Below are 23,543 nucleotides of genomic sequence, written 5' to 3'. Positions count from 1 at the left end.
ATATTATAAATATGCTTTGTGTACTGTAGATAAACAATATTCTAGTCTAGGCCAAACACCATTATTGTTTTATGCTTTTTGTAGATTCTTGTTTCTCTTGAAGTATTGCCTTGTTCCCTACCTCTAAATTACTGTACCATGCATTGAATTTCTCTCAGTTTCTCCCTTTAATGGAGCAATCTAATAATACTACTAAAATATAAATGATACATCTATGCTGAACATCTAGTTTTTTGAATACATTATTGATTCAGGTTTGGGGGGAAGGATTAATGACAGCAGGTAGAGTTAGGCTATGTCTACACTAGCACTTTTCTCAGTATAAAACTTGTGTCACTCAGGGGTGTGAAAAAAACACTCCTTTAAGCCACATAAGATACAGTGACAGAAGCACCAGTGTGGACAGTGCTATGTCAGCGGAAGAGTTCTCCCACTGACATAGCTACCATAGCTCGTTGGGGGTGGTTTCAGTGTATTGACAGAAGAGCTCTCTCCAGTCAGCATAGAGCAGCTACACAAGCGATTTTACAGCAGCACAGCTGCATCAGTACAGCTGTGCCACTGTAAGCTTGCTAGTGTAGATATGACCTTAGTAATGCCAAAGAGAATTAGGCTTCACATTCAAGAAATGTATCACTTTTGCCTTTCATCTGCCAGACAGCCCATGGTCTAAGGCAGTGGTTCTCAAACTTTTGTACTGGTGAGCCCTTTCACATAGCAAGTCTCTGAGTGTGACCCCCCCTTATAAATTAAAAAAAAACATTTTTATATATTTAACACCATTATAAACGCTGAAAGCAAAGCGGGGTTTTGAGTGGAGGCTGACAGCTTGCAACCCCCCCCCCCCCATGTAATAACCTCGTGACCCCCTGAGGGGTCCTGACTCCCAGTTTGAGAACCCCTAGTCTAAGGGTCTGGCTACACTTGCAGATGTACAGCGCTGGGAGTTAAACCTGTCTTCGGAGACTGCAGCAGGGAAAGCGCTGCCGTGTGTTTACACTGTTAGCTGCAAGCGCATGGCATGGCCACATTAGCAGCTCTTGCAACGCCACAAAGAGCAGTGCATTGTGGTACCTATCCCAGTGTCCAAGTGGCTGCAACATGCTTTTCAAATGGGGGTGGGGTGGAATGTGACAGGGAGTGTGTTTTGGGGAGCTGAGAGCATGTCAGCATGCTGTCTTGTAAGTTCAGACAGTAGCAGACCTCCCTTCCCCCCTCCCACCCCGCACACACCCACCCACCCACCCTCTCACAACAGCAGCATTCCGCGCTAATGGCTGCTTTGTCCTGGAGCAGATAAGCATGCCGGCTGTCAGAAACGGAGCTTTGAAAGGGGATATTCACATTCATGTAGCCAATTTCAAAACAATGAGAAGAGTGGGCACTTGACTTCAGGGGATTATGGGACGTTTCCAGAGGCCAATCACAGCACTGTAATGCAACACCTTATTCACTGGGGCACAGCAAGCTTTATGCTTCTCGTGGAGGTGGATTACCAGGAGCGCTCCAGCTGCAGAGTCCAGGCGCTCTCTGTACCTTGCCAATGTGGACACATCGGGAGTTAGGGCGTCTGAGGCTGCTTTAATGCGCTCTAACTTGCAAGTGTAGCCAAGCCCTAAATAACATTGGCTTTCAAAAGAAGTAGTCACCAGCCTTCCTTCAGTGCCAGTGGAGAAGTCCTTTGGTACTTGTTCTGTGAGTCTTGGGAATGGAGGTGGAATTAACAACTAACTTTAATGCTTACTCAGTCTTTGGAACTACATTGTTTAAACATAAGTGATTTGAAAATGAAATGTATTTGTGTCCACTGTTAAACTTGTGTTTAAATATTAATGCTATTTGGAAAGGGATCTCTTTTCTTTTTAAACCCCTTCTCCCATTTCCAAGTCTGAGCTGTTGCCAAAGGTATGAAGAAGTAGGAAAAATTTCCATTTTAATGAGGGAAAACGGAGCTATCAGATTAAACATCCTTAAATCCAATCTTTCTACATGCATTTTTTTCTTGTACAAGAGTTCCAAGTATATCATTGTGTTACTTAAAGCAGAATTATTTGTGCTATGCTAAGTAATTTTCATTATTTGGAATCTAGTATGTTTTTCTTTTGAAAGTGAAGCATTAGGAAAACCTTAATAAGATATTCTTGGTCATTTAAATCTTGCTCACCAAGCATGAAAATCAGAGGTGAAAGCTATGGCACTTAAGCCCACCCTAATTCTGACAGCACAGAGGGCTGAGCCCCATTTTGAGGGAGCAATTGTGGTTGATTGTGGCTTGTTTTTCAGGACAAGTTTGATTTTTACTCTCCTTTAATTTTGCCAAAACAAAGTAATTTTATCTGAAACTGCTAAGTTCCACTGCATGTGGAAAATAACATGGGACAGTTTGATGGTAATCAGACAAGGTGTGTGTGATATGTGATAATTCAAATAATTGGAGGTTTTCTGACTTGTTTTTGTTTTTAACTTCCTGTCTCAAAGCCAGTGTGTGAATTCTAAACTTAGTTTATTCCATTGTCCTCATCAAGGACTTTTGATGCAGATTATAACAACGCGTTTGTCCTGGTGAGAACATTGCCAGGGAGCAAGAGGAATTTAGATTCTGACAGCTCTTTGCTGGAGTTTATAAATTCCATCAGGCAGGGCAAAAAAACTCCACAAGAGTAGACAGTCTTACTGGGGCTGAGTAACCTGTGAAGCTTGTAAGTTGTATAGCACCAGAAGTGTTGCTGAAGCCAAGAATCTCTCTGGTCCTGCAGAGTTTTTAGCCTCTGCTGGTTCCCCAGATCTGTTAGGTGTCTTTGGTGTGCAGAAATTATAAGCCCTACATCATTTAGATATAGACAAGAACCAAGGAAAAGATTCAAAGGAGTGGCGACATGATTGGAATAGACATGGGAGACAGCTTTAGAATATAGACTAAAGTATGGCAAGGAAAGGTGAAATTCAGGGAAACAGTGGGAAGGTGACAAAGTAGAACTCTGTGTAGATAGGCTTGAAAAGCATGATATGAGGTGTCATCCAGCATATTTATACAATAGTCTTGAAATGCACAATAATGTTTTTTATTTTTGGGTGTTTTTGTTTGTTTTGTTTTTATGATGTGTCAGATTCACTTTCTTTTCCAATCTAGTAGCAGTGGGCTGATACATATAAAGATCCTGGTAGTATTTGTTACTGGCAAATTTATAAGCAGAGCACTATAGGAAGTATTGATTTCAAGTTTTAAAAGGGAGACGAGACGTACGCCAGAATATTGTTAAATGCAGAGGCAGTAACTTTAGTAAAAACCCTTAATCAATGTGGACCCACTTCTCAAACTACCCAACTGGACCGTTCCAGTGCCAGTGTTAACTGAGCACCAAGGCCCCAAGCTCTACAAACGCTGATGGTGAGTATGAAAGAAATGCCTGTTCTACACCATGAGGCATACCCAAGAACCCCCATGTTGGAGGCTGGAACTATGAGATAAGCGCAGCCAAATGCTGTGTGTGAGACAAAGAGGCACACCCATCACCATGTCATGTTGTACTCTGGGTCAGACCCAGGCAGCCCACTGAGTTACAGTGATCTGTAATCAGACCCTTTTTTAGCCCACCGACTGCTCTGGAACCTGCCAAAGTTGTGACCATTAAGTGAACGCTCCCCGCTCCCTCCAACCAGACCTCCCTGGATGCCTGATGAGAGGTGAAAAAATCCACCCAGCAATTTGGCAGTGTAGCCATATGGCAAAAGTCCTTTCCAGATGTCAAACAGTTTTTCAGTGCTAGGTCCCAACATCACCATCTCATGTGATAAAGGTGACTAAGGGCAGGGCTGGAACAGAGCCCCATTGGCTTTTCATTCAACATTCTTCATAAGCTGAATGGACAGCTAAAACTATATTTTTCTCTGATCCCTTTAGCGATGGTATTCTGACCTTTCCGGTTTGCATTACTGAATAAAAAGTGGGTAGATTAATTAAATTTAACTGTAAAAGTCATTGTTCAGTGACAGGAAGGCAATAGTTAATTATATTTCTAGGGCGATGCTAAAAAATAACATGCTGAGAATTCAGCTATCCTCCCACCTTGTGTAAGAATGTGGCTTAATATATTTTCTCATTCAAAGAGTTCCTGCTTTTTTAAGGCTAGAATAGTACTTCTTGGAGGAAAATGTTTGTTCATACTATACATTTCCAGAAAATAATGATGATCTAATGTTTAGAATTTGAATTCAAACACAATTGATATATGAGCTTTTTGCAACCTCAGTTAGTGTCCTCGATGGCAGACAGAGATCCATACAAAATGGCAGATTCTTTCTGGAGTAGGTCAGTGTCAAGCAGGGAGCAGTGGTGCAGAACTATGTGCTCCCATCCACCCGAACAAAATAGGGGGTACTTTTTGAGACTGTACCATTTTTATTTTACTTACAAGATTTCCAAAGCATCAGTGGCTTCAAATGCATCCTGCTGTCTCTTACAATGAATGCTAAAACGAATTATTGGAATCCTGAATTTACTGAAGTACAGACGTCGTTAAACCCTCTTGATTTGTGAGGATTTTCATTTCTGTTTTAGGAAATTCTTGTGGGGTTTGTTAAGTTTTCAAATGCAGTTTCACAGTTGAAGCCTAGTTCAGTATAATTGTGTGGAAATTATTGTTGTTACTATTGTTACTTCTTATTTGTATTACTGTAGCATTAGGAGACAAAAACAGGAACTAGGACCCCATTAGTGCAAGGCACTGTATAAACACAGAACAAAAGGACAATACCTGCCCAAAGACATTTACAAACTAAGTATAAGACAAGAAATAACAGGTGGAGACAAGTGGGGTAGTACAATGAGACAGTACTGGTCAATATGATAGGCAGGGGTCTCAGCATGCCAGCTATTTCAAAACACTAGTCAGAACTACCACAATAAAATATAGAGCCCTGTTCTGAGATTAACCTTGTCAAATTGTGTGACATGATTGTGGTAGCAACCAATCTGCGCTACATCATGTATGTAATTTTAATTTTTTTTTTAAAGTAAAAGAGCTAAAAAGTGTTCACTGTCAGGAATGGGTGAGGTTCTGTGGCCTGCAATGTACAGGAGTTCAGACTAGATGATCGTGATGGTCCCTTCTGACCTTAAGATCTATGAGTCTGTGATTCAATGTGGTAAATTGTATGGTCAAAAAAATACATGTTCCTCTGTCCCATTCTTATAACTACTTACCACTTTACCGCAACATCAACATAGAAATTCCCAGACCAGTGGTCCACATAGTTCAGATGATGCTTCAAAGGAAGGCACAAGAGTACATAGTGGACAATTATGGAATAATTTTCTCATTAAGAATATTTCTTTATAACCACGTTAGTCAGTGATTGGTATATGCCCTGAAGCATGGTATTTTCTATCCTGTATGTGTGTGTAGAATTGAAGTGTGCATTATTCTCATTATCCATATAATATTGTTTTGATTATTTGTACTACAATAGCATGTGGAGGCCCCAACAGAGATGGGTGTACATTTATACATAGGTACATATCATTCATACATCTAGAGAGAGACTATCCCTGACCCAAAGATCTTACCATTTAAAAATATGTGAAGGGAGCATGGGGAGGGCAAAAAAAAAAAAAAAAAGAACTGTTATCCCCATTTTATGGATGGGGAATTCAGGCACCTAGAGGCTAAGTTAAAATCAAACAAGAAACATATGTCACAGCCAAAAATGGCTTAGTTAGTGTGTCTGAAGCAATGGATTTTGGGCATTTCTTATTAGCTCATCAGCAATGATATTCTGAGATATCTAGCATTCTAGAGATTATGAGGCTATATTCTGAGCTGCCTAGATGTAGAAGAAACACACAGAAAGGCTACTAATTGTATCTTTGTATGAAAGAGTTTTATTAGATTAACTGAGGTCTGAAAAAGCCCAGCAATTGCTTTTTACAGGTTATTTTGCAGTGTTGCAATCTGGAATCAAATCCTGTCTACTATTAATGGTAAGCCAGTAGAGAAATGTTGTTCCGATTCAATGATGTGGAAATATTAGTTGGATTTTATATTGCTGATGAAGTACACATATTTTTCACCATATACTTTGATGTTTTGCCCCTTCAGCCATGAGCTGCCACATTGAACAGAAACAAAACTCCAGTGGCCTTAAGAACCAAGTGTGAACTGCATGTTAAATGTGCATTGTCAATTAAATGTTTAAATTGTCTTAGCCAAATATTTAATATCGGCGACTAAAAATATAAACATGTTTCTTTTTTTTCCCCCCGCAGTCTCCAAACGTCCACAACTATCCAGACATGGAAGCTGTACCCTTGTTGCTCAATAACATGAAGGCAGATCCCCCAGAGGATTCATTATCTACAGACCATTTCCAGACACAAACTGAACCAGTGGACTTGTCAATAAACAAAGCCAGGTCATCCCCTACAGCAACCTCATCTTCACCGGTTTCCATGACAGCATCAGCCTCCTCTCCTTCTTCTACTTCAACTTCTTCTTCTTCTAGTCGGCCAGCTTCCTCCCCTACGGTAATAACATCAGTATCTTCAGCGGCATCTGTGCCATCAGTATTAACTCCAGGCCCTCTTGTGGCCTCTGCATCTGGTGTTGGAGGCCAGCAGTTTTTGCACATAATCCATCCAGTACCACCTTCAAGCCCCATGAATTTACAGTCCAACAAAATGAGTCACGTGCACCGCATTCCAGTGGTGGTGCAATCGGTACCTGTAGTCTACACAGCTGTGAGATCACCGGGAAATATGAATAACACTATAGTGGTACCGCTGTTGGAGGATGGGAGAAGCCATGTTAAAGGTAAGACAAGCTGGATTTGCATATTCCAGGCTCATTTGAAACCACTTGCATATCAGGAGCTGTAAAGTTGGCTGGTCAACATTGTAAAGCATAAATTAACCTGTGGGAGCTGAATAATATTGTTTTTGAAAACATTGTTAACTTTATAAATCTATTTTTTTCATCTGCTGAAGCTTATTTTACCACAAAATTTAAAAAACCTTAAAACTAAAGAACAGATGGGGCCAGATTCATCCCTGGTGTAACTTAATTGGAGTCAATAGAGTGGCACCAGAGAGACATTTTTTCCATCATGACTAATAATCATCACTTTGGTATTTGAGTGCCTGGCACTGAAATTAGGAAATAGGAGGATGGGAAAGTAGTAAAAAGCCACTCAGAAGGACAGGGAGAAAACAGATAGTTGGAATGGACCAAAGGAGTGAGGCAAAGAGAGGTTCAATTTGAGAACAGCCCTTTTGCAGGAGTATGAGAAGGAAAGGCCTCCAAAGCAAAAACCAGTGACAGATGCGGAGTGGAAGGTATAGAGCCAGGTTTCATTCAGCTTAAGGAGGGCCAGTGGGACACCCTGCCTCAGGTTGTTTCTGTTAGAATGAACAGTAGAATGGAAGGAGAAAACAGAGAATGTGAATAGTGCAAATCAGTTTTACGGAAATAGAACCCAAGATGCATGTATGAAAGTAAGAGAGAATGCATGAGGAGAGTGCGGGCTGAACAATGGGCTTGCATTGAGAAAGATCTCCAAAGAGGAGGAAAATGAGAGTGGAGAAGAGCTGAAGATTTGTAAAGGCAAAGGGAGAGAGCAAGAAAATGACATGGAAGTTATAGGTGAAGTGGAAATATAAGGAATTGGGAGAGCAGAAGAGGAGTAGTTTTGATGAGATGTGGGGAGGAAGGGAGACAGGAGAAGGGTGGCCCATCAGGGTAATATGTTTTCAGGCCGTGAATCATTTTGCTGACGTTTACTGTCCTCAGGCATGGCCCCCCCCGCAGCTCCCAGTGGCCGTGGTTCACTGTTCCTGGCCAACGGGAGCTTTGGGAAGCAGCGCAGGCTGCAGGGGAGTGCTGGCTGCTGCTTCTCACAGCTCCCATTGGCCAGGAACGGCGAACCGCGGCCACTGGGAACTACGGTCAATGTCAGCAAGATGTCTCACGGCCTGGAATCCGATTACCCTGATGGGCTGCATGCGGACCACAGGTTGGCCACCTCTGGTCTAGATACTGTGGTGTTTGGTGCTTCATAAGATATTAGTGGTAATGGTGGGAACATGAGGGAGGCTAGAATCAAGGATCATTGAATGTTGCTAAGTAGAACATGGACACATTTCCGCACCCCCCCCACACCCAAATGAGCTGTTGCTCCAAGCTGAAGGGGAGAGTATTAATATTTTAATCTCACTTTTAGGGCTCATGAGACGGAAAAGCATTTAGCATTATGCTTTGTAATATCTCTAGAGTTTCTTATTGCTTAATTAAGAGATTCATGCAGTCAATCCCAAAGGATTGTGTCTTTTGACTCTTCTGTCTATTTCTGGTGTAATATTATTATGTTTGATGTTAATAGTGGGGTTTTATGTTTTTTAGTAGCATCATGTTGTACATAAATCTTTGCTTTTCCCCTCCCATTGCCTCAGTCCCCTAGCTTTAGTATGGAAGTCAACTAGCCAAGCCTCTTCTAAAAATGGAACTTATCCTCTTTATAGGCTCAGAACATGCAAAACTAACTCAGAATATATCTGTTTTTTGTTCTGAGACTGGAAATGATGATGGTTTAGGACATTTTATTACGCTTTACACAATGACATAATTTTAGGGCCCTATGCCATTATGTAAAACATGATAAATGAAAGCAGCATGGTGCAACATACTGTCAAACAGTTGTAAAATAAATAATCTTGACTTGATGTTTGGTTTTGGAGTTTTGCATTGGGATTGAGCTGAATCTGACCTTGAGCTTGACAAGTATTGTCCTAAGGTACAGAAACTGTTGGCTTACTTTTCAAAGGTGATAACTGGCAATGGTTACAACTACATCTGTAGTCAGTACTTTCCCAGTTTGTGAGAGTGGAAACTCACTACCCCCCGTTCACCAGCAAAATTCCAGAATTTAGTGTACTGTAGGGATTTCAGCCCACAAGCTTCAGATGCAGACATACTGAGCTACCCAAACAACCTCTCCTTTGTGCTATTATTGGCAGAGATCGTTACCCAGCACCACTGCACCTCTTAAATGTACAGCTAGAGAAAAAGAAGGGATTAAGCTGTCCTTTAATTTTTTCTCTTCAGCTGCACCCTGTCTGCTGTCACTGATACTTCTGATAGAAATGTACAAGTTAATTTGAATAATTATAATAAAAGGATAATGGTAACAATCCACAAAAACTGTGGATACAGACTAACACGGCTACCCCCTGATACTGGTAACAATCCACAATAGGTAGCCATCCTTTGTTAGCTCTTTCTGGCATGTGTTTTCTTTCTTTGTTATGTAAACCAATACAAATAAGAAAGGCAATAAACCAAATGTTTTGCATAAATTAAGAGCTAAACCTTAATTTCATATATGCACATCACAGTTTAAATTCAATGATGAGCTTTTTTGGTTAACATACCGTAAGTAATAAATATATACGGATAATAAAAGGGCATTGCTCTGAAGTTTAAACTGGTGCCAATATCCTCCAGTCAAATGAATGACACATGCAGATTCAGAACTATCTAAAATCCGTGTGTGCCTTCAACTTTCACCTGATGGTTGACAATTTATATAAATGTAAAAAGAAATGTTTAGAGACCAGTTCTGCCTTCAGTTAACATGAGCAATTGTCAATGGCAGAATTTAGCTCTTAATCTGTGCATTCTTTGTGCCTTGCTTTTATCCAAGTCAAAAGTAGTATTTGTGTTAGTAGGCCCAATTCAGGAAAGTGCTTAAGCACATGCTTAAGTCCTGTTGACTTCATTGACACTTAAACATATGCTTAAAGTTAAGCACTTGTTTAAGTGCTTTGCAGAATAAATACTTTTCTCTATCAGTGCCATAGGTTTTATTGTTGAGTGTGTTTTCCTCTTCTTCTGTCTGCTTGCCCAGCCATCCATCCAGCTACTTTTGTTTTGACTAAAAACATATATTAAGAAAACATTCCCTTGATCTCTAAAATCTCCTCTCCAAACGATCCTTTTGCCCAAGCACTGAAATGTGCTCTCTGCTCCTACCGCCTACATTTCTTCCCCTATCTCTTTCCTTGAACCATACAATCTGGATTCTCTTCTCTCCAACAAAACTGCCCTGATCCCTAATTGCTGCCTTCTAGCTAAGTCAACAGGACACTTCTCTGTTCTTATTCTGCTTGAATTCTCTTTTCCCTTCAATACCTTCAGGATCTCCTCCTCTGCTTTATTCCTCTTATTTGCTGTCCTGATTCTCCTCCTTATCTTGCTGATTACTCTTTGAGTGTCATCTTCACTATCTTCCGTCTCAACTCATGTCTGAAATGCCCCATTTGCATGTTCCTCCATTATCTCAAACTGTTTCTCCAAAACTGAGTGCCAGGTGTGAATGCAAAGAAACATAGTTTGTCCACAGACTTAATGAGCGGGAGTGCACACACGTGTGTATGTGTGTACAAAACTCATGAATTCCCCTTTGAAAAACAATTTTAAAATTCAAACTTTTTTTACGTTTTCATTATACAGGAGCTGCCCCAACACTTATTCATTTTACTGGTTACTGGCCAGTACACAGAAATTTGAAAATGTATACAGTATACAAACGAAGTTACATTCTCATTTCTGTGTCTGCTGTATTCTGACTGTCACACCGAAAGTGTTAATATAGCATTTTAGGACTATATCTCCTTTAAACTTTCAGCTCTTATCTTATGCATTTACATGCTTTTGGCGGGGGGGGGGGGGACATGGAGTAATTACCTATAACAAAGAAGAAAAGTCCCAGTCTGCAAGCAGAGCCTGAGCCTGAGAGGTGCTTAGAGCCCTGAGCTCTTACTGCAGTCAGTGGGAGTTGAGGCTGGTCAGCACCATCAAACCCACACTGACTTAGACCCAGTCATGCTGTGCATCCACACCTGCCGTTGGCATCAGTGGGACTTTGCAGACTGTTACGGAACGACACTATTATAGGTAGTTTCAGAAAAAAAATCTTATTTAACAAAAATGTTGGCTTAATAAGGATGCATAAAAATATTTGATGGAACCTGGATAAACTGAGGGGTAAGGAGTGACCTTCCAATGTTAATGCAGGGAAAGACAAGGTGGGTGAGGTAATATCTTTTATTGAACCAGCTTCTGCTGGTGAGAGATAAGCTTTTGAGCTACACAGAGCTCTTTTTCAGGTCAAGAAAACTTACTCGGAGTGTCACAGCTAAATACAAGGTGGAACAGACTGTTTAGCATAACACATATTTCAAGGGACCACTCACAGTGAAGTGGCCTGGCTAAAAGGTCTGAATAATTTACTTCTGTTTTTCTATATATAGTAAAAGAAGGTATAGACACAGAGTTAGGAATATTATTTCCAATGGGTCCTACCCCACAGTCCTTTCTCAGGCAAAGCTCCCCTTTACTTCAACTGGTGTTTTACCGCAGTAAGCGCTGCAGGATTAGGACAACTACATTGTGGTTTATCAACAGCTTTGGGAAATGCTTTTTGTGTGGTAAGTGGTGACCACTATTACTGGTTACTGCAATAAATACTCCTGGGGGAATTCTGCACCGCTGCTCTTGCAGAATTCATGTCATCCTCTTCCCCCGCCCACCCCCGCCCCCAGATTTCTTTGCTTTCCTGCAGAAAATGATGGGGGGAGCAAAGGGAAGCCGCAAGAGCAGTCACGTGCCCCTCCCCAGTAGCATGGGTATGAGATTTCGGACATCTGGAGTAGCCAATGGAGAGGTAAAGCACTGCTGGGGCGGCGGGGGCGAGACTGGCAATGCCCCAGATGGTGCAGGATCAGATCCACCCCCCATCCACCCAACCCCAGTGTATCTGGACTCCCCACATACCCAGACCCCTCGATGTGCCTCACCCCTCCACCCAGAACCCCTCCCCACCGAGTGCCCCACACCTAAGCCCTCCACCCTGCCGAGCCCCCATCACTCCTCAGCCATGGGGAGCCACTCCCCCATTTGCTCCACACCCCCTCCTCTACTTCCCTCCCTGATCACTCCTCAGCCTCAGGGAGCTGCTCCCCCATTTGCCCAACCCCTGTGCATCCAGAGCCCCGCATACCCAGATGCCCCCGTCAACCTCCCCGCACCCAAACCGCCACCTTGCCGAGCCCCACCGCCCCTGCATCCGGACCCCTGCCAAGCCCCTCCCTCCTGCATCCAGACCTCCACCCCTGCACCCAGACCACCCCCCACTGAGCCTCCCGCACTTGAACCCCATCCAGATAAGCCCCACCCTGTACACACCTGGAGTCACCCGCTGGACTCCCCACACCTGGACTCCCCACACGGATCCCCATCCTCCTTTATCTGGATCCCCTGCCGAGCTCCACTCCTTGCATCTGGACCCCCACCCGGCACCCAGGCCCCTCTGCTGAGCCCCAGTCACCTTCACCTGAACCCCCCTGCAGAGTCCCATTGCTCCAGCACCTGGAACTCCCCCAGAATAAGCCCCTGTGCATCCAGATCACCCCCACACCCCAGATCCCACACTGAGCCACTTGCACCCAGATTGCCCCACACGGAACCCTCTCACCACACACCTGGATCCCCCCCACACTAAGCCCCTCCACACATGGATCCTGCCAGACTAAACCTGTCTGCCCACATCTGGTGCACCTAGCACGGAGGGGCACGGGCCCAGGGTGTTTTTGGGGCAGGCTTAGCCCTTGCACTATGTCAGGGTCAGGTGCAGCCTCACCATCAAGTCTGTATCCTGGGGTAGGGGGCTGCAGGGTGATCTCCCTCCTCCATGCAGCCAGTGGCCTGTGCTCCCCACTGCCATGCTGGAGCCTCCATATTTATTTATTGACAAATAAAATTTGCAGAATGTTGTAAAATTGTAAATATTGTGTGCAGAATTGTTATTATTTTGGTGGTGAATTTTTAATTTTTTAACGCAGAATTCCCTCAGGAGTATATAAAGCATTCCAACGTGTTAAAGACTCCTGAGAGACTTGAGTAAAATATTTCTGTTCAGCAATGATGACCGTCGATATAAGGCAGTTGTCCCCAAACTGTGGAGCACACCCCTTAAGGAGCACAGAGGAGGAACATTCGGGGGATTATGTGGAGGTGCCTGGGACAGCCCCCACACAGAGCAGAGGTGGAGTGCCCCCTAACCCCAGCTCCACTCCGCCCCCAGCTCCACTCCACCCTTGCTCCGCCTCAGCCCAGTTCCTCCCTCATTCCCTCTCCACCCCCAACCCAGCTCTGACTCTAGCCCAAGCTCCTCCCCCATCCCCAGGGTAGCCCCCAGCTCTGCCTTCAGCCGAAACTCCTCTGCTGAGCCAACTGCGCAGTAATGGAGCGGGGGCGTAGACAGATTCCGTAACCGGTGAGGGGGCTTGTGACAGGAAGTTTGGGCACCCCTGCTATAAGGGATAAGAAAAGGTGCAGGTAGCACCTGTAGTTCACCTATACTTAAGTTTGCCTGATATGTTATTCACTTGCTCATAACTTTGTCAGACTTTAACCATTAGGGCTGAAATTTTCCATGCCAGATGTTTGCTTCAGGCTGATTTGGGGGTTTGGGAGTTTCAGCTAAAACAGTTCAGCAGTTTAGGAAAGCAAGATTAAGGGAAAAAACATTGATTTGTAATGTTAAAAAAATTGTACAGCTGTTTTGTTGAGAAGTTCTAGCACCTCCACCCTGGCTCAGGAACTTGAAGTGTGGCTGAAGGTGTCACCCTTTCATCAGGGATGTGCCTTTTGCCCTCCCTGTGGAAATTTGAACAAATGTAGCCAACTTATGAGTCTCTGAAAAAAATCTCAGTTCACGCATGCTCAAATAGATGGTCATGTTATAGTCAGACAGCTAAATTCACGGAAGATTCCAACTGCACTGAGCTTCAACCCCTCCTAGCTCCTACACGTCAACTGATTGGTGCACAGCATCCCGGCAGAGCAACTGAGCATGCTCCATCTGGGACTGCAGGCATCAAGGAGGATTTTCTCTGAAAATGCTTTTCCTGGCTGTGGTGGGAAACTGGTGCTGAGCCCAAGAACTCAGGATAGGGAGACTTCCTCCTCTGCTCTCAATGATCCCCCTGCTGGTAACTAGGCAATATGAAAGGGAAAGGAGGAAACAGCCTGGCTTAAATCCAGATGTGTGAGGAGGGAAGGATGGAGGGTGGGAGAAGGGGAAGAGATGCAAGGTGGGAAGTGGGGAGGAGTGTAAAGGGGCAGGGAAGGGGGAGGATAGAAGCAAGAGCTTTGGACAGGAGCAGGAGGTGCAGGAGAAGAACTGGAGAGGATAAGAGCTGGGGATGGGAAGGAAGGAGGAGTCTGGCTTGGGGCGGGGGGGGAAGAAGAGAGGAGACATACAGGAGATGGTGACAGCAGCAGAAGAAGACAGAGGAGAAGCTCCGGGAGAGTGGGGCAGAAGGGTTGGTAACCAGCAGAGCACCATTCCCTCACAGAACCTGAAACTGATCCCATTATTTGTATCACCATTCATTTACTGTCAGAAAATACATGTGAAACCCACTGACAAATTATGGCTCTCCATGCACCTCTAGTGGCAGGTCCCCATGGAAGATAACAGCCTTCTAATGCTACCACTCACTCCATTACTCAAGTGGTGGTGGGGAGGTGGTGTTTCACACAATGATATATTTGTTTTTTCAGTGTTTAAAGTTTTTTTAAAACTTAGGAAATTTCATCCCAAAAAACCAATGTTTAGAAAACATTAAGGTAACAAAGTTAAGCACTCAAAAGTTGGGAAATACCTGAATTAAGGTTGCTCATGTAACCTTAATTCAGCCCACTTTAGCATATGATCGCATACTTGTTTTTATGTAATTGTGTGTGTGTATAGTGTATTTTAGGCCCATCTCAGGAGTACCTCTGTTGCATCCTATTACATCATATTCCACATATATTTAAAAAGTTCTTTTATATGTTCTCCAGTAGCTAAGATATTAATCAGTAAGAAAAACATTACTAGTTTGGGTAGGTATTCCTGATATTTACAGTAGGAAATACCCCATTACTAGACTATTTTTACTCCCTGGTAAGTTGGTAATAGAGTCTTTTTAGCTGTTAAGGATGCACTCCATAGGAGACCATTTGTCTTAAGTAGCAGTTTATACTATAAAGTTAGAAACTCAACAATAAGGACTATTCAATTTGTACCATGACTCTAAAGGTCTGGTAATATGGGTCTGTATAAACTGTGTTTGTTGTTTTATGTGGAAAGGTTGATTTTTCCATCCCTCTGCATCTCCATTCACTGTTAGTTTTGACCTGTGGAGTTTCTCTGCTATTTTTTTTTCTTTTGGGTGTGCACAAAAATCCATTGAGGCTGAACACACTCCACCCAAGCTTCCTCCTATGCATTCACTGGATATCTAAAACATTTGCAAGCTGAATACACCCGCTGCTTTGTTTTGCAGAACCATCAGTGGTTCTGGGAAAGGAGCAAATGAATGGCAGTGAGTAGCCACAGAGTGAAACAGAAAGAGAAGAGACTTACGTCCTAGGGTGGAATTCACATTACTGTAGACGCTTCATTTATTTAAGAATCTGGGGAAATAGCAATTCTTCTGGAATGAAGGAATTAAAACATTGGTAGGATAAAATATGTTTTATCATGCATTTGAGACAGAGGCTGTTTTAAGGAAAGCAGAATAAAATAATAGTGCTTATGTATGACTCCTCCTACAGAACAAGACTTTTATTTTAATTTTAAAATAAATACTAAAGACTTGCCAATGTCTAATTCAGTTTTGTCCCATCTGGAACTACTGATTCATTTGTTCAAAACATTTTGACCTCTTAAAAGACTATATTTCATTCTTAAATGTATTGTTTGTTTGGGACCAATAGAGCGTTTGGTGCTGCACCGGTCCTGTAGGGAGGCTGGCACCAGAATGTTCATTCCACACACAGATCTCAGTAGGAGGAGTGAAGATGCTGGATGCTTCTCCCTACTTGAGCCCACCTGGCTTTCCAGTTCTTCCTCACATGTCTGAAAGAGAGGAGGCATGTCTACATCTCATTCCTTCCTATACCATATTTGCTAGCACCTGGAGATAGTTTGTTGTTGTTGTTTTGGGGGGGTGGCAGGGAGGGATACACTCTAAATCAGGGACGGGCAAACTTTTTGGCCTGAGGGCCACATCGGGTTTCCAAAATTGTATGGAGGACCAGTTAGGGGAAGTTGTGCCTCCCCAAACAGCCAGGCGTGGCCCAGCCCCCGACCCCTATCCAACCCCCCCTGCTTCTCGCCCTCTGACAGCCCCCCGGGACCTCTGTCACATCCACCCCCTTCTGCTCCCTGTCCCCTGATGCCCCCCCCTCGAGACTCCTGCCCATCCATTGCTCTCTGTCCCCTGACCACCCCCCGGAACCCCTGCCCCTGACTGTCCCCCGCCGCCCCTTCCAATGCCCCCTCTCCTTCCTGACTGTCCCCCCGGGACCCCTGTCCCCACTCAAGCCCCCTGTTCCCCACTCTCTGACCGCCCCGCCCCCTAGCCACACCCCCGCCCCCCGACCACCCTCTTGAACTGCCCTGCCCTCTATCCAAACCCCCTTCCCCCTGACCGCGCTACCTGGAGCACCGGTGGCTGGCAGCGCTACAGCCGCGCCGCCCGGCTGGAGGCAGCCACGCCACCGCGCAGCGCAGAGCACTGGATCAGGCTGGGCTCTGCAGCTGCGCTGCCCCAGGAGTTCATAGCCCTGCTGCCCAGAGCATTGTGCCGAGGCAGTGAGCTGAGGCTGCGGGGGAGGGGGAACAGTAGGGGAGGGGCCGGGGGCTAGCCTCCTGGGCCAGGAGCTCAGGGGCTGGGCAGGAGGATCTGGCCCGCTGTAGTTTGCCCATCTCTGCTCTAAATCTTTTTGTAGCAAGTATAAGGAGGGCTGCTGAGTATGCCCTGAGGCATATGGCCATTGCCTGCTTTGTGCATAAAGAATTACTACAACTTTGCATCCCCATCAGCGCACATCATAGTAAAAAAAGCTAGAACTGAGCCCCAAAGCTGTTGTTTTGATATAAGTGATACAGTTTAGGATATGAACAAAACATATATGTAACCAGGCCCATCAAGAGAAATTTGGGGGCCCAGTGCCTCATGTTTGCTGGAGTCCCACCCTCTCCCATTTCACTTTATTTACACAGATGTTACAGACTGAGGGCCCTGGTACAATTGATCTGCCTTCTGCTCCCTTAAGCTCCTATTTGTTTGATACACCTCTAAATTTTAGTGTCATTTGGGCCAAATTACTGAAAATTTTCGGGGGGGGGCCAAAGTAACTTAAATACCGATGGATTCTTGAAGTGTGTTAGTTGTAAACTTGAATCTCTTACTGCCTTATAGTTCCTCTGCCATATGTTGTTCAAGTTATTCCCTGAATATATTTTTTCTTGTTGTTTTCCCTGGTTTGTTTTATGTTGGTGATGGAGTATTTGTATATTAGATGATTGGTGTGATTTAGATTTTAATAGCTTCAGTAGTTCGGTTTCATATACATGAAAGAGAGTTTTATGACATTCAGACAGTTTAAAGTGAAAAGAAGTCCGTTGTTTAAAGAAAAATCAATGTTCATGTTTATATATGTACACACAGATGGACGGAGATACATAAATATGTGCATACATTACATCCATCCATAGTTGTATATACACACCGCTATTAAGCTACAGCAAATTATTTTACTTGTGAAATGATTTTAAATAATGCCTTAGATTGGACAATGACAATTAATATCTTATGGTAGATTAGTAACATAATATGTATGAGGATGCCAGTTCCCATTCACCATGAACCATTGCTATGCCTAGTGCAGTTAACTGCTGCAGCCACATAGACTCATAAAAATCTCAATAAAATCTGAAAACTGTAGAGTATGGGTAATCTCGCTATAAATTGTAATAAAAATTACCCCTGTAGACTCTATATTCTGACCATTAAGTTCATGGATACTGCTGCTTTGTACATAAAGTTTTATTAAATACATCGACCAGTTCTGTTGGCCCTACCAGACAGCAAGCTGTTTTGATTTAAAATCTGATTAGTGTTCTCGGAGTATTTTCAAAAGCAAAAAATGAAGATAATGAACGTTAAATAGGAGGGAAAATATCTGATATGTGTTCCATGTAGTAGTTATCTGCTTGTGAGGGGGGGGGGCGGGGGAAAGTAAATGACATCTTTCCCACAATGAGTACATTTGTTATGTCTGTAAAGCAAGGATTTGGTTTCCCAACACAGCTGTCCAAAAGTATATTACATAAATTAGAGCACAGTATCCAGTCTCAAAGGGTTTTCTTTGAAATGCTTCATGTGCATCTGTATCTGGAGGTGCTGCTTCCATTGTTGGAAATACGTAGCAGGATATATGACATTCTGCTCCAGTATTTCCCTCCCTAGTGACTGGCTGCTGGATTCCTAAACCTGTCATGGATGGCAATATTCAGAAATGGTTAGTATCAAATTGTTAGGTGTGGATTATAGATAGACACTCTTTTTACCTTATGTGGCTGGAAATCTAATAGATAACTCTCATCACAAAGAGCAATATTGATATTTGCTTACTTTTCCCTTCCTGTCATTATTCATGGTGGTGAGCTTGATCCTCTCAGCTAAGACAGGATGTTGCAGCAGGGCAACCTGCCCTCTAGCATTCTGCAGTGTCCACAACTGACGGCACCCAGTTCTATGACAATGGTGTGCCCAGGCATAATAAAAAATATGTCAAGGTGGAGTTCACTGAGCTTTAGAGACCAACATCCAGTGTGTCACTTGGCTATCTCTAAGCCACGATCTCTAGGCCTTTGAGGGACATAACTTCAAAGGAAATGCCCAGTATTGATATAGCGGTCACGCCCACCCTCACTCTGGGAATAGACTTCAAGTTATGGCATGTGACCAGACACTTGTAATTCTAACCTATTTCCTGGCATTAACTTCGTGGGGAGATGAGCACAAGTCCCTCTATTTAGTATTTGAATTTCCTGGATTTGGGATTGTTCAGGGGTTTTTGAAACATTGGCAGCCATTAATGCTAGTGCAGGCAGACACCCACATTCTTCTCCACCTTGTGGGAGGAAGACAACTATACTCTTTCTCCTCCCAAGGCAGACATATGTGAACATTAGTTGATGCTTCTAGTCCCCAGGCAAATGGGTAATAAAATGAGGGGTTGTGGCGGCCTGTGGCTATTGGATGAGGTGTGCACGTTGGTGGTGCTGCTGTGTAGGTAGAGTTTTGGGGATTCAGGAATGCATATTCTTTTTTTAACATGGTCCAGGACCTGAGCTTACCAGTTCACTGATCCTGTTAGTATTTGAGCAGGTTCTGACAATGTTTCTGTGCCCTGGCAAGTCATAAAACATTGATCCAAAGACCTATAGGCTGAATAATTTATTAAATTATATTTTCCAGTACTTTATTGTTAGTGCAGCAAGCCCACATCCAGAATAATAACAGTATTGTTGAGAGTCTTGTGAATGTGAAAATCATTGGTATTCAGGGGAATTGTTTTCCTATTCCTGGAAGAGATTCCTGGCTGCAAAAATAATGTTTACTACTAGAAATAATTTTCTGTTAGCTGATATTTAACTTTTTACATATTAAATTTGCAAGGAAAGCAACGGAAGCAAAGCTTCTCCCTTATGGTAGCTATAGTGGGTTGAAATTTCAAATTTATTAATCTACAGGCCAGAGACTGATGTAAAAAATGGATCTCCAAGCAGGGACTCTGGACATCACACTAACAGAGATCCCAGTACCCTCCTGTGTAGGAGGCCATAGGATTTCATTCACTGATTCCTGCATCAAACTTCTCACTCAGTGCATTTTCCTGGATCTCACTGATGAGGGAAGGGCAGAGAGCTTCATTTTTCTGGCTGGCAGGCTCGATGCTACGGCTAGTAGGTATCTGGTACATTTTCAATGCCTGTTAAAAGCAATCACTTTATATTGAAAAAAGAAAAGGAGTACTTGTGGCACCTTAGAGACTAACCAATTTATTTGAGCATAAGCTTTCGTGAAGTGAGCTGTAGCTCACGAAAGCTTATGCTCAAATAAATTGGTTAGTCTCTAAGGTGCCACAAGTACTCCTTTTCTTTTTGCGAATACAGACTAACACGGCTGTTACTCTGAAACCTTTATATTGAAAAGTGATTCTATTTGTTAAATTAGCATGCAGGATACTGTACATTCATCATAGAAAACACAGTGTGAAGGTTCACATATGAAACAAAAATAAACTGTCTGCTAATATCGTACGCTCATTCAGAAGGCAGAAATTGATTTTTAATCATTCTAAGAGTGCAACTAAAATCATGATTTAGTTAGCATTATATCATGATACTTCAGTATATGTCTGTGTATATACATATTTTCAAGGCTATTAGCAAAGAGATTATTTAATTCAGAAGACAAGTATTGAGGTTAAACATACAGTACCACAGTCCTCAGTATTTCAGAATGCTGATATTCTATTTTGTCTCTTTATTTTCACACCGGCAAGCATTGGTCCCCTAATAAGTCATTTAAGCCTTAGCTAACTCTGTATGGCTTAACTAATAAGGGAGGTAAAACTCCTGATGATTACCTAGCTTTCTACTGCTCTTAAATATTGCATTCATCTTAAACCTCCAGGGCCAGGATTTGATTTAAATCTAAGATAGTGTATTTATGTGAAATTACTTCTTGTGGGTCTCAGCCTTCCTATTGGTGGGATGACTGTCTGTCGCATCAGCTTCCAGAAAACTTGATCAGAAAATAAAAATCAGGTTATAATTGGAAAGTGTCAGGAGCAATAGCAGTGCATTGGTGTACCATACTTTTCCTCTCTAAAGATTTTCTGCATATCTTATATTAGGTCATAGTGAGTCTGGTGGGCTCATCCTATGTTTGTGCACATCACTAAACCACTGGACAGCTCAGCACAATTAAGAGTCTCATCTCTGTGCAGGGCGAAGACTTGAAAAGCAATGTATAGCATGAGTCAAGGTTGAGGTGCATTGGCAGAGCTGCACTGAGTAAGCTTGCATAATGTCTGCCAGTTCCTGCACTATGATGTGATTCCAAGGCAATGATGTTAATCCTTCAGTTTCCTGAATATCAAACTCACCTAGTCTCTTTTTATCATAATTGGAATGTGGGGCATGCTATTTAGTGCAGAGAGGTAGAATGGTTAAATGTCAGTGATTGTCCAACGGCACAGCGATAAAATGTTTTTAAGATCGTGGTTAAAAATTGTCTATATAATTTCATGTAATATATATTAGTCAACATATATTATTCTAAATGTTTAATTATTTATATTTTTTATTAATGGAACGTATGTTAAACTTGATGATTGTATTCTTTTCCTACAAATGGGGAGAATGGTGGTATGTATGAGTCTTTATGAAAATGAAACTTCAATAGCTGTTCTAATATGAGCAAACATATAACAATTAATTTTGTCTATATGTTTAATTTTATTTGATTACAGTGCCATTGTTTTAATTGTATATTTTAAATGAAAGGTCAAAATATTGGAATTGTGGTTTTGAAGTAATAGCCCTAGTGCTGGAGTGGTGGGAACAGGCTTTTGCTGGGTTGTTCTTCTGTTGAAAGATTGGCTTCTAAAAGGAAGCACTTTTTTGATTAATTTTGGTAATGGGGGCACATAATTCTTCTCTTGCCTCCCCTTCCAGTACAAAATGCTTATTTTTATAACTCTCCTTGGATCTTTACCAGCATATACGTTGTCCCCTCAACACTCACCCTCAGCATATACGTTGTCCCCTCAACACTCACCCTCAGCATTTACGTTGTCCCCTTAACACTCACTCATTCCCTCTGCCTAGCACCAGCCTCCTTCGGACTTCACAAAACCACCAGATAGCTCAGCACAACCGAGAGTCTCTGCTCAAAGGAGGGCGAGATCTGGAAAGGTGCAACACAAGTTAAGGTTAAGATGCACTGTGTGGGTAAAGCTGCATGTTGTCTGCCAGTTTCATCACTGGCTCTTCATCGCTTTTCATATCCCATTTGCTAACATATCTTTTCTCCCTTGTCTAAATCTTTTTATTCTCTCTCACATTCTGTTGTTTGTTATTCCAATAATAACTACAAATAGTTATTTAATAACTGTGGCCAGCATATACAAACCTGGAAGCAAAAATCTCTTAAAACTATATTTAGAATTCTAAATGAAAGTGGCCTTATTTTCAGACTTATTTTCAACACTGCTGACTTCAGTGAGACATGCTCATCAACTGAAAATCAGGCCACTTTTTCCAAAATACAGATTTTGAAATTTAACTGTAGGCCATCTGAATTTGAACAATTTGGCCTGTATTCTTAACTCTGCAAAATATTTTTGGTTACAGTTTATGTGGAAGAAACTATAAAGAAAAAGGCCTTAATCCGCAATTAACTGTACCCCAGCAGTTAATTGCTGGATTGGAGCCAAACATTTTATTGTTTTATGGGATTCCAAATTCACAGGCTGTGGAGCCGCTTTGCAGGTACTCTTGCATATCTACTTCCCACCCACAGCCCCAAGCAGAAGAATTCTGCTGTGCAGCTTGGACACTGTAGTCACAGGTGAGCAGGAGATCTCTCTATATGGGTGTCAACTAATCAGTTACCTGTAAGGGTCTTATGGGGAGAAGAATAGATTTAGTTGCTGCATTTCCCCGCATCAGTTGCAGCTGCTCTGAGAAACAATGGGATGGAAAAGTCGGAGCTCAGCCTTCTGGGCTCACCATGCTCTCAACCAATTGTCACCAACTTGTCTGTAATAAAACCTGAAGAAGAGGGGTAGAATCCACCCTGCTGAGAGGCTCACTGAGTTCTTTGAAAACATTAGGCCATTGTGTGACTGTTTACAAGGCAAGGAGCCAGCTTCCTCTCCAGAGATTTGTGAAAGCCATCCTAGTGGCTGCACGTCTGTTTAGGAATAGGAAAGTGGGCACAAAGGGAGAGAGAAGAGCAAAAAAGGGGATGACCGCTATAAGGAGACATAAGAGAACTGCAGTTATGTGGTAACGGGGAGGAGCAGAGGCCACATATGGAGAGGGGGAACTAAGAAGAATGCTGAGATGATGGGTATGGGCTGAGATGATAGGGTCTGACAGATTAGAAAAAAATGAGAGGGAATAGAAATAAATTCCTTAATGCTAAAGTGTGGATTTTATACAATTTGGCATCAATCCAATTAGCCATCACCATAAATTAGATTGAAAAATCACTCCTCTGTGCTACCAGTTCTGAATTCCCCCACTGCAGCATTTTGATTTCCACTATTTTGAAAGCGTGGAAGATCCTACACTTTGCAGAGAATACGCAACTCAAGACACCAGGTGTTGTCATGATCATAGACTCGCAGTTATGCAAGCTGTGCTCAGTGGGCCAAATTATGCTCTATTACCACAATGCAATCCCTTTAACTTCAGAAGGCTGCAGCAGCATAACATGGAGGAGCATTTGTCCTATTAAGTATGCAACATAATCAGTATTGCCAACCACAAACATTAAAAAAAAAAATCACGATTCAAGTCTCAAAATCATGAAATTGGCTTTAAAACAACGAGATTTTTGAAAGATAATACAT

General features: G+C 42.7%; 1 protein-coding gene across 2 annotated transcripts in view; it reads left to right on the top strand.

Annotated features, from left to right (window-relative positions):
• The window catches only part of KLF12 (KLF transcription factor 12), a 367,692-nt gene that overhangs the window by 241,172 nt on the left and 102,977 nt on the right, over nucleotides 1-23,543 (top strand). For both annotated transcript variants that reach the window (XM_084622607.1, XM_084622608.1), the window contains exon 4: nucleotides 6,266-6,809. In XM_084622607.1, the coding sequence (XP_084478733.1) occupies nucleotides 6,266-6,809 (544 nt within the window). The remainder of the gene's footprint in view (nucleotides 1-6,265; nucleotides 6,810-23,543) is intronic.

This window comes from Lepidochelys olivacea (assembly GCF_965140295.1).
Source record: "Lepidochelys olivacea isolate rLepOli2 genome assembly, chromosome: 1".
Taxonomy (NCBI): Eukaryota; Metazoa; Chordata; order Testudines; family Cheloniidae; genus Lepidochelys; species Lepidochelys olivacea.
The sequence above is the reverse complement of the archived record's forward strand: the minus strand, read 5'-3'. Positions and strand labels throughout refer to the sequence as shown.